The sequence below is a fragment of the Leucoraja erinacea genome, chromosome 10 (assembly GCF_028641065.1).
Source record: "Leucoraja erinacea ecotype New England chromosome 10, Leri_hhj_1, whole genome shotgun sequence".
NCBI lineage: Eukaryota > Metazoa > Chordata > Chondrichthyes > Rajiformes > Rajidae > Leucoraja > Leucoraja erinaceus.
Genome location: NC_073386.1, coordinates 38,697,014 through 38,709,793, shown reverse-complemented (window position 1 = coordinate 38,709,793; position 12,780 = coordinate 38,697,014). Strand labels below are relative to the sequence as shown.

General features: G+C 40.8%; 1 protein-coding gene across 2 annotated transcripts in view; it reads right to left on the bottom strand.

Annotated features, from left to right (window-relative positions):
• Window positions 1-12,780, bottom strand: part of atf6 (activating transcription factor 6) — a 214,308-nt gene that overhangs the window by 110,342 nt on the left and 91,186 nt on the right. For both annotated transcript variants that reach the window (XM_055641983.1, XM_055641984.1), the window contains exon 13: window positions 8,616-8,683. In XM_055641983.1, the coding sequence (XP_055497958.1) occupies window positions 8,616-8,683 (68 nt within the window). The remainder of the gene's footprint in view (window positions 1-8,615; window positions 8,684-12,780) is intronic.

Genomic DNA, 12,780 nt, shown 5'->3' with positions numbered 1-12,780 from the left:
TAGTTCCCCCCCCCGAGTCAGATCAAAGTCAAAGCCCCCGGCTGGCGAATTGCCCCGCAAGGCCATTTGTGCAGGGGCTGGTGTTAGTCAGTGCGCTACAAAGTTTTGAATGTAGTGTTCAGGGCTCTTCGACCCCCAATACCAAGAATTCTCCATTGCAGGAGAAAATATTCTCTCCAGGGAATGAACAGAATGCAGCGGGAAAACCAAGCACAGTGTTGAATGTTGGGACTTCTATGGAAAGACTGGACAATCTTTGGCTCTTCAGCTTCTAAGACACCAGGGCACTCATCTTACAGAAAATTTAAAGATAATACAAAGGTTAACAGGAATATTACATTTGTTTAATTTGCAAGCATAGTACTAGAAAATAGAGACTCACACCAGAAAACTGTACCTTTTCTTATATACGCAATCAATAGATGCCCAATTGAAATCCAGAATGGTTCACTTGCTATTCTGACACCAAGAAACCTGCTGAGATTACCCAACATTGGTGTTGAATTAGTTCTTTATGGTTTGGTGTATTTAAAGTCATCTCGTTATCAATGGTCTACTATGGTTAAGTAGCCATCTTTCTTTTTCTTTAAATATTCCAAGAACCCAAAAAGGATGGTCAGGCTGTTCCTGATGGTACTGTACAACAGTTATCTGCCATTGAATACAACATCATTTATTAATTCAATTAATTGATTTCTGTTCTTTTCATCAGATTTGCCCAAGTTAGTTATTTTTATTGCATTGTTTGAAAATAGTTAAGTCAACGGCTGGTTACCAATTGATGACATCAGATAGGATTAGATAATCTCAAATGGAACCGCCGTGGTATACATGAGCATTATGATGAATGTCAGAGAGACAGAAGTTACTGCAGATGCTGGAATCTTGAATGAAACACAAAGTGTGTAACTCAGTGGGTCAAGCAGCATGGAGGTCATGGATAGGTAACGATTCGGCTCAGGACCCCGAATGATATCCCTTCTAGATTTTATGCCATTTCATGTCCTTTCTTATTTAGATTTATTTGCTTTTGAACCACCTTTAGAAACATTATATCTTTAATCTTAATTTTTCCTCTCTTTGTTGGTCGCTCAGTTTTTATTTTCAGTGAATTCATTAAGAAAGTGCACATCATATATTAAACATTTTATCTCATCTTCAGCTATTTTCCTTTGCCAATTCATTTGTTATGACTGTACCTAATATTCTTACATTTGGCTTCAGTTTTTTTTTGGCCCGCCTGATCACATGTGGGAGTTTTTGGACTATCTTCCATTATTCTGACTGGTTTCTCTCACCTTTCCCCCCTGCAGACTTGGTAACCAGTGTTCACATCTGTTTAGCTTCTGAACTGAATCCAATTATGAAGTCATCTAGTTATGAACTCATTCGCAATAACAAGTAGTCTTATATTTTAAGGTATTCATTTTACCATTAACTCCTGTTTTCTAGAGTACTAGATCAAAGTCAAACTCCTTAAGTATCAATATTCCTTAAGTATCTACTCCTTAGATACTAATATCCTTGAAGTTCTCTTTTAAAGTTGTCTTCTTGAATGTTTTATCTGAAATCATTATGTTTTAGGAAAAAATGTTCTGGATTGCTGCCATCCAGTGCACAATAACTTAATTCTTGAAACTACAGTATTTGTCTGATTCCTTTCTCAGGGATATAACCAAAGACTTTAAATGTAGGTATTTATCATCACTAAACTTGAGCAAGAAACCAATTATCCTAACTCCCAACTCACTGAATAGCCACGTTCTGTCATCGTGTTATAAACGCATTTTGCACCGACATATTTACTGTTAATTTAAATTAATAGTGTTAAATTAACAGCTTTAGTTTAAATAAATTAAACATTATTAAATAAAGCAATTCAGAGGCTTTTATATAGGCACATAGAAGTGCAGGGAATAGGGTGATATGGATCAAGCACAGGGCCATGATCAGCCATGAGCACAATGAATGGCGGTGCCGACTCGAAGGACCGAATGACCTCCCCCTGCACCTATTTTCTATGTTTCTAGGGCGATGGGATCAGTTTTACTTGGCATCATGTTCAGCACAAACAGTGTGGGCCGAAGGGCTAATTCCTGTGCTACACTGTTCCATATTCTTAATCAACTTTCCAAGAAGTTGTATAAGGCTCTGGTGAGACCACATCTGTACAGTTTTGGTCTCCTTATTGGAGGAAGGACATCCTTGTGATTGAGGCAGTGCTGCGTAGGTTCACAAGATTGATCCCTGGGATGGCGGGACTGTCATATGAGGAAAGATTGAAAAGACTAGGCTTGCATTCACTGGAGTTTAGAAGGCGAGGGGGGATCTTATAGAAACGTATAAAATTATAAAAGGACTGGACAAGCTAGATGAAGGAAAAATGTTCCCAATGTTGGGCGAGTCCAGAACCAGGGGCCAAAGTCTTAGAATAAAGGGGGGGTCATTTAAGACCGAGGTGAGAAAAAACGTTTTCACCCAGAGAGTTATGAATTTATGGAATTCCCTGCCACAGAGGGCAGTGGAGGCTAAGTCACTGGATGGATTTAAGAGAGAGTTAGATGGAGCTCTAGGGGCTAGTGGAGTCAAGGGATATGGGGAGAAGGCAGGCATGGGGATTGATAGGGGACGATCAGCAATGATCACAATGAATGGCAGTGTTGGCTCGAAGAGCCGAATGGCCTCCTCCTGCACCTATTTACTATGCTTCTATGTTTCTAAGTGTGAAAGAACATCAGGAGGGACAAGCGAACACAGGTGGAGAGGCTAGACAAAGAGGCAGGAATGCGGTGACTCAAAGGAACACAAGGGAGTTATATACCATCACAAGGAAATTGTCTGGGACATATCTGCATAGTAATAAACCAATTACAGACAAGAACGGTCAACTGCTTTCAACCCACGATGAACAGCTCGACAGATGGGTAGAACATTTTGAAGAAGTCCTAAACAGGCCACCACCGGCAGTATAGACACACATTCCCAAAGCCAGGATACCACTACAAATTAAGTGTGACAGAACAACAAAATCAGATATAAAGGCTGCAATCAAGCAACAGAAAACTGCCAAGGCTGCTGGTCCTGACAATATTCCACCTGGAGCCCTGAAAGTAGATATAGACTCATCAACAGACATGCTCGATGGCTTCTTTGGGAGAATTTGGGAAGAGGAAAAGACACGCACAGAATGGGCAGAGGGACACATCATGAAACTGCAAAGAAAAGGTGACCTAAGAAAATGTGACAACTACCGAGGGATCACCCTACTTTCTGTACCCAGTAGAATTCTCAACCGGGTCATCCTCAACCGTCTTCAGGAAGCTGTAGACAAGAGGCTACGGGACCAGCAAGCAGGATTCAGGAAGGATCGCTCATGCACAGATCACATAGCAACATTACGCATCAGCATTGAGCAGTCTATTTAATGGAACACACCCCTGTACATCAACTTCATCGACTTTGAGAGAGCATTTAACAACACTATGGCGCCTAATGGACCACTGTGGCATTCCCACCAAGATCATAAACTTAATCAAGAACTCGTATGATGGAACCTCATGCAAAGTTATGCATGCAGGCCAGCTCTCTCAGAGCTTTAGTGTCAGGACGGGCGTCAAGCAGGGATGTCGATTGTCACCATTCCTGTACCTTCCGGCAATTGACTGGATCATGATGGAAACAACTGAAGGGCAAAGAAATGGAATTCAGTGGACAATGTGGGAGCAGATAGATGATCTTGACTTTGCAGACGATATAGCTCTCCTATCACACACACAGATACAGACAGACAGGCAGACAGACTCTCACAAGCTGCAACAAAATTTGGTCTTACACCCAATACAGAAAAGACTCAGGTGATGAGGATCCAAGCCAAAACCATCCTTATGCCCAGCACTGCTCGAGAGGAGGTAGAAACATTCACATACCTGGACAGTGTTGTGGACATCACCAGAGGGGCACATGCGTGAGTGGATAGGGCGGAGATGGGGTAAAAGGAGCGTAGGTGCAAACATTCGAAACATACCTGGACAGTGTTGTCGGTCTTCGGGAAATTTTTTACATCACTCAGAGTGCTCGGCTCACATGCGTGAGTGCCTTGATAGGGCGGAGATGTGTTTTTTTCTTGGGTAAAAGGAGCGACTGATTAATGGAAGTGATATAAAAAATCTCCCTGTCCCTAAGGGGGCGATCAAACAGTGTGTGATGGGCGCTACGGCGTGTGTGTGCCCACGCGTGAGAACACCTTGTGCTTGTACGTGTGTGCTGGGTGTGTGCTGGTGTGGGTGTGTGTGGGCCTGGGGGTGTGTGTTGTGTGTGTGGACTGTGTGTGTGTGTGCAACTGCAAACAACCCCACTCTCCTGTGCGTGAGGTGCTCAGGCAGGCCGCTCCCCGATGGGCCCCCCCCCCCCGCCCCGTCATCCGCAAACCCATGTTCCGCGTTGAAGGGACGGGACCCAACGGTTTCAACTTGGTCTAGTAGGCACATAAAAGTGCAGGGCATAGAGGGATATGGATCAAGCACAGGGCAATGAGATCAGTTTTACTTGGCATTTCTTGGCAGTTTTACTTGGTCTTTATTCTCTGGAGCGCAGAAGGTTAAGGGGGGACCTGATAGAGGTCTTTAAAATGATGAGAGGGATAGACAGAGTTGATGTGGACAAGCTTTTCCCTTTGAGAATAGGGAAGATTCAAACAAGAGGACATGACTTCAGAATTAAGGGACAGAAGTTTAGGGGTAATATGAGGGGGAACTTCTTTACGCAGAGAGTGGTGGCGGTGTGGAATGAGCTCCCAGTGGAAGCGGTGGAGGCAGGTTCATTGGTATAATTTAAAAATAAATTGGATAGGCATATGGATGAGAAGGGAATGGAGGGTTATGGTACGAGTGCAGGCAGGTGGGACTAAGGGGAAAAAAAATTGTTCGGCATGGACTTGTAGGGCCGAGATGGCCTCTTTCCGTGCTGTAATTGTTATATGGTATATGTAATATGGCATCATATTCAGCACAAACAGTGCGGGCCGAAGGGACGATTCCTGTGCTGCACTGTATGTTTCTTAATCAACTTTCCAAATATATTTTTTAAGTTACAATTCTCCTATTGCTCTGGTGCCAGGGCCCGTATTTTGTAAAAGCCACTTCATATCAGTAGGCTTCTTCAAGATTTCCTTTACAAGATACAAAGATTTATCAGCCAAGTATGTAAGAACATACAAGGAATTTGATGAGGTTCCATTATGATTTTTCTTTACACCGATCTGAGATCCAGCATCTGTTTATTCCCAATAAAATCCCTGGAAAGCATCAGAGAACTTTAGCTACATTTAAGAAAGTTGTTAGTCATGTTTTATTTACATCTCTGAAGCAAAATCTCAGATGTTTCACATGGAGACATGTTCACATTATTGGATTAGTAAATGAATGAATTGTTCACACCATGGTTGTTACAAAACTAGTTATATTTTCAAGGAGGAATGGAAACTAAAAACCTGCACGTTTAAGAGTGACAAGCTTACATGAGTAAGAGTGACCACAAAGCTCTGGAATGTTGAAATAGAAACATAGAAAATAGGTGCAGGAGTAGGCCATTCGGCCCTTCGAGCCAGCACTGCCATTCAATATGATCATGGCTGATCACCCAAAATCAATAACCTGCTCCGGCTTTTTCCCCCATATACTTGATACTTTTAGCCCTAAGAGCTAAATCTAACTCGAAATCTAAATAATCTAAATTGTTCACTTACACTCCTGAGGAGCAGGAACATGCTGTATTTACCCAGCCTTATTACATAATTCTAATCCAACATGGAATTCAACATGAAATTTGCAGCTTTAACTATCAGAAGTTGTCCAGCAGACCCCTACAATTAACTGGGGAATCCCAAATATGATGTGCATCTTATCCAATAATTTAAATGGAAAGGAAATAGATACAGAGAAATACAGTAATAAAGAGAGCTCCCTTTTTGTTATTTGATTGTATTTGCTTTCATGCTTTTAATGATACAGTCATGGCTTTGTGATATTTTTAAAATTATTTCATAACTAAAATGTAATTGTTGATTTTTTTTCCCAATTGAATGATTCGGAACACCCCTGACTTTCTGAAACATTCCATGCACCCGACAGCTTTGTCAGCTGAATTTTCTTCATCTCCTTCATATGGTTTATCCCGGATCGCCACATAGCAGCAGTTAAAGTGGCAAGAATCTGCCTTTGTGCAGGACCATGCCATTTTGGATCAGCAAGTTCAGCTTCTGGATACAAATCAAGTAAAAAATATGGGTGGCAAGACACATTTAGCTCAGTGCAGGTCAACATTTTTAAACATGAGTTCATGACACTCATAGAGATTATTACTTTCAAGTCCTTGCATTGCGACACAGGGGTCAAGGAAAGAGCGTTCACGTTGCGGCCCTGTTCCCACCAATCTTCCCACCACCACACACAAGAAGCGACAAGACAGACACCATTGTATGCAGATGCCGAGAAGTGTGTTCAGCTCGGGCTGATCAACTTCTAATCTTGTGTGTGGACTCCATAAGAAGAAGACTTCAACACAGAATCCAATTACATCCATTCTCTCCACCTCAATGAAATTGGTGATTTTCATATAAACTGTAATTTCTGGGCATTTTCTCTCATTTCCTGCTAATTTTTTCCACACTTTAAGCTTCCTGTTTGTCTGGATCAGTTACACCAATTCCCAGTGTAATCTTGAAAAAAATTGTATTACATCACTGCAAAGTCTCATTTTCATTCCAAGAATATAAACTGGAATATCTGGAATTGTGTTCTTTTCTTGCCTCTGCACGCTTTTAGGTTGTGAGGATAACAAAACTCTCCTCATTTGCAAAAGAGTGCATGAGAAGATCAGCTCTCTAGATATTGCAGCACTGACAACATTATCTCACATATATAATTTGGCATCTTAATATCAATCAGATTTTGCCCACATCAGAAAAATAAAAATAAATGTTTCATCAAAAACATTAGAACATATGTCTCAACATTCGATATTGAGGCAGAAATTAAAATGAAAATCTAAAAGGCCAAGAGTCGCCACCTGGGATGAAGTGGAAATAATTAATGCACCAAAGTTAATTTAAATACTTGAAGATGTTACAAAAAGATTATCAACGAATTTCAAATTAAAACTTGCTGAACATAATTGGTTCCATATTTTCTAATTTATTTGCAGAGAAGTGAAAAAGGCTTATAATGATCAAAAATATATTTTCATCCCTAGCATGCATCAAATGTCTCCGCCTTAACAAGAACAAATACCGGTCCAATCTTTTCTTCAATAGCACCTAAACTCACTATCTTTGTGAGTAGGTTAAACTATCAACTATCAGGCTTAAACCTGCTTTTGAGACTGAACTGAATCTCATTACTTTTACTCCAGTACTACTTGTAAAATTTAGGACTCTCTACTAAACCAGAATGATCAAAACATGTCATTCAAGGTATACTGCATCACACCTATCCACAAAAAGTTGAATAAAACATGTTTATACATATGCATACATGGGCTGAAGATACAAAAGCTTGAAAGCATCCACTACCAGTCTCAGCTTCTTCCCCTCTTAGGCTTCTGAACAGTCCTTTCATAAGCTAGGATACTGTCCAATTCACCTCTACCCCATTATGGACATTGGACTTTGTCTCTGGAACTGTTGCGTTACAATGTTGAGAATCCACCTGTACTCTGTATCTTCCCCTTTGCTCAATCTACTATATTTGAGTTTGGCTTGATTGTATTTACATGTAGTATCATCAGATTTGATTGGATAGCATGCAAAATTAGCTTTTCACTGTACCTCACTAAACATGACAATAATAAACCTAAACAGCTGTCCACATATATACCAAAAAACAGCAGAAGACACATTTGCACGTCTTTTCCTCAGAATATCATCCGGGGTTAGAAGATTGCAACCTTCACGTGGTCCGCCCTGTTTCGGCTATTGCAATCAACTCGACGTGCATAAACGGAAGATCAAATAGAACAAGTTGTCCAACAACGTTAGGCTGTGTACGCCACACAAAAGAAGAAGAAGAAGCATATCTTCCAATTACCCATCTTAATTATGGCAAGACTCAGGGAAACTCCAAACAGTATTTATCAAAATATTACAGAGCTAATCAACGGAATGCACTCAGGAGATTTCTGCATGATTCATTTGCATTTATATTTAGGGTAATAGAATAAATTGGCTCTGGTGTTATATTATTCCAGGGTCTGAAGAGCCAGGTCAAGTATCGGAATTACAGAATGTCCAGGCTCACATCATCATTGCCACAAAAACGATTTATAACAAGATTCCCACAGTAAGTCATCCCAAGCCATCCATTTATGACATACTTTTCAGAGAACTCCTTACAACCAAATAACTTCAGACCACATGGTAGGCTTTGCAAGACTTTGCAAAAAGAATATTGCAACATTGTTTTCTCCCATGGGCCTTGAAATATTCATCCAGTTTTCTCTTAGATTTTTGTTGGCGAGAAAAGGTATATGTGATTCCATAAATACTTTGCATTGAACCATCCAAAACTAAGAAATGTCTTGAGACAATTTAAGAGGATTACATTTACAACATAATAACTTACTTCTCATCAATGTCTGTGTACTTCCTTGTAACATAATTGGCAACATCAGTCTTCTTATCCACAGATTTCTGTAAGGAAATAAATCAGCCACATTACAAACTATTTTCAATGTAGAAATGGAGACACAAGGAACGGTGCATGCTGGAATCTGAGCAAAAAGCAAAACGCTAGAGGAACTCAGCAGGTCAGACTGATAAAAGGGTTCCAAACTAAATGTTGTCTATTTCCCCCACAGATGCTGCCTGACCTGCTGAGTTCCTCCAGCACTTTGCTTTTGTGATAGATCACCTAAATCTGGAGCTTCATCAAATAATCTAAAAACAAAGTAATGAAATCTGAAGCACAAACTAGAATGCTAGAAATATGCAGCAGGCCAGGCGGCATGTGTGGAACGAGGAACAGAGTTAATTGTTCAGATTGATGACCTTTTATAAGATCTTGGAGAACTCAGAACACAAACAAATTAACAAGGGGAGGAGCAGATAGAATAAAGATGATGTCTGTGAAAGGATGGTGACTGGGAGCGATGACATACAGTGCCCTCCACAATGACAAGGACCTATCATTTATTTATTTGCCTCTGTACTCCACAATTTGAGATTTGTAATAGAAAAAAAAAAATCACATCTGGTTAAAGTGCATTTGTCAGAATTTAATAAAGGCCATTTTTATACATTTTTGGTTTCACCATGTAGAAATTACAGCAGTGTTTATACAAAGTCCCCCCATTTCAGGGCACCATAATGTTTGGGACACAGCAATGTCATGTTTAGTGTTTTGTTGCATATCCTTTGCATGCAATGATTGCTTGAAGTCTGCGATTCATGGACATCACCAGTTGCTGGGAGTCTTCTCTGGTGATGCTCTGCCAGACCTGTGTTGCAGCCATCTTTAGCTTATGCTAGTTTTGGGGGTTGGTCCAGTTTTCTCTTCAGAATATAAAAGGCATGCTCAATTGGGTTCAGCAATAATCCCAAACATACTTGCTTTCGCAGTATGTTTGGGGTCATTGGAGAACGAACAGCTGGCCAATGATTTTTGAAGCATTCGTTTGAACGAGCAGATAGGATGTGTCTATATACTTCAGAATTCATTATGTTATTACCATCAGCAGTTGTATCATCAATGATGATAAGTGAGCCAGTGCCTACAGCAGCTATACATGCCTGTGGAAGTTAATAATGATACAAATAATGTAATAATGATAAAAATACAAAATGGATTCCGATGAAACTAAGACAGGCCTTCACCGTCTTATATTAAATTGCAAAGGTAGCAAAAACCCGCTAACCTTTGCTTTCAGTACACTAACAAAGCTAGCAGACTGTTGATGTTCCCTTTCCAATAACATAAGCGAGATAATAAGCTCAGCTTCATGAATGTCTCCTCTACAATGTAAACATTGAGAGAGAATTCAGACTATAAGATTATAATGTGCGTCATAGGTAGAAAAAACCAAAATGCTTGTTCAAGTCCAAGTTCAAGTTCAAGTGAGTTTATTGTCATGTGTCCCTGTATAGGACAATGTAATTCTTGCTTTGCTTAAGCACACAGAAAATAGTAGGCATTTACTACAAAACAGATAAATGTGTCCATATACCATGATATAAATATATACACACATGAATAAATAAACTGGTAAAGTGCAAATAACAGAAAGTGGTTATTAATAATCAGAGTTTTGTCTGAGCCAGGTTTAATAGCCTGATGGCTGTGGGGAAGTAGCTATTCCTGAACCTGGTTGTTGCAGTCTTCAGGCTCCTGTACCCTCTACCTGAAGGTAGCAGGGAGATGAGTGTGTGGCCAGGATGATACTGATACTGCCAGCCTTTTTGAGGCAGCGACTGCGATAAATCCTCTCGATGGAAGGAAGGTCAGAGCCGATGATGGACTGGGCAGTGTTTACTACTTTTTGTAGTCTTTTCCTCTCCAGGGCGCTCAAATTGCCGAACCAAGCCACGATGCAACCGGCCAGTATGCTCTCGACTGTGCACCTGTAGAAGTTAGGGAGAGTCTTCCTTGACAATCCGACTCTCCGTAATCTTCTCAGGAAGTAGAGGCGCTGATGAGCTTTTTTGGATAATTGCGTTAGTGTTCTCGGACCAGGAAAGATCTTCATAGATGTGCACGCCCAGGAATGTGAAGTTCTTGACTCTTTCAACCATCGACCCGCTGATATAAATGGGGCTGTGGGTCCCCCTCCTACTCTTTCCAAAGTCCACAATCAGTTCCTTGGTTTTTCTGGTGTTGAGGGCCAGGTTATTGCGCTGGCACCATATGGACAGTTGCTTGATCTCTCTCCTGACTCATCCCCATCAGTGATACGCCCCACAATAGTGGTGTCTGCAGAAAAATGTTCTGCAGTAAAATGCCAGTGAATCACACAAATAGTATGAATGCCAGGTGGTTAAAAGGAGTGAATAAAAAGGAGAGGGGTTGGGAACAAGCGAGAGTGGTTGGAAACGGGTGGAAGGAAGTGGGGGAGGGTGAGAGGGAGAGAAAGTGAAATTGAAGACATTTACTTTTTAAAGAATGTACCAAGAACACAGAATTAGTGTTCATCATCCAAATTAAGAAACTTGTAACTATGTTGAGGTTATATGATGGCACACTGAGAAATGTAGGTGGGCAGGGGTTCAATACCCATTGGGTCTCTGTGTGGTCAGAGTTATAATATTTTAAATAAAAGTATCATCAGCTATGAATAATGGCACTGTTGATCTGAATTCCTTTTATAGGTCTTATAATAACCATCATGTGACATATCAGGAACCATCTCAGACAGCATGCTTCTGATTTGTATTTCCAAATTTCATTGCTCCTCCACTGATTTCCAAACCTTTAGCTGCCAAAACCCTAATTCTATTTCTAAGCATGTCCATATGTTTTCTGTCTTTCAGATACTCATTAAAGCCTTCATCTTTGTCCAAACTGTGGATCATCTGCAACAACAGGTCAACAGAATAGATCACAGTCTGAATATAAACACAACATTCTGGAGTAACTCAGCAAGACAGGCAGCATCTCTGGAGAGAAGGAATGGGTGATGTTTCGGGTGAAGACCCTTCTTCAGACTGAGAGTCAGGGGAGAGGGAGACAGAGATATGGAAGGTTAAGGTGTGAAGACGAAGATCAAAGGGGAAGATGATCAAGGAAAATGTAGAATGGATCGTTGTTAGCTGAAAGGAAGTTGACAACGAGGCATACAATCAGTAAAATTTAATCAGGAGGACAGTGAAACTAGTCAGAGAACTAGGATGAGGGAGGGACAGAGAGAGAGGAAAGCAAGGGTAACTTGAAGTTAGAGAATTCTATATTCATACTGCTGGTTTGTAAGCTGTCCAAGCAAAATATGAGGTGCTATTCCTCCAATTTGCGTTGGGCCTCACTCCGACAGTGGAGTCCCAGGACAAAAAGGTCAGTATGCGAATGGGAGGGGGGAGTTAACCGGCTACCTGGAGATCACATAGTGATCTGAACACTTGCAATCTGAATACTTGCAGTGGGTAACTCATCGCCAAATTCCCAAATATTTCCACCCCCTCAATAGGGTGATTTCACTAAAGGTCACTGGAGCGTAGATCCGCACCCACGTGACCAAAATTCTCAAGTGGAGGACACTCGAGGGTTCGGTACATGTTAGTGGATGGGAAAAAACGCATTTTCCCACCCGTTAAAAACATAGAAAACGGCGAGGTTGTGAGCTGCAATTTACTGTGCCAGTCGGGGTGACCGTGAGACACAGCTACCTAGATTTACAGGGAAAAAAAAAGATAGCAAGTAAGGTAAATTCAAGAGAGAACTGAAGGTGCCAAACCGGCGGAAATGAACAGCCGACATTTGCCGTGGATATTTACAGGTCCAAAATATCGGGAATTATCGCGTTTGCTCGCTGAATTTCATCAAAAGTAAGGCATTATTAACTTACTTTTGATAAATTCAGCGAGCAAACGCGATGCACAGGGTAAGATTATTTATTATTTTTTTACACATGAGGTCTTAAGTGCTTGGAACACGGTGGTGGAGGCAGAAACAATAGTGGTATTTAAGAGACTCTCAGATAGGCACATGGATATACAGGAATATGAATTATGTGCAGACAGATAAGAGTCAGTCTTGCCACTATGTCTCCTGTGCAGTAGCATTCTAAGTTTAACAAGACGCA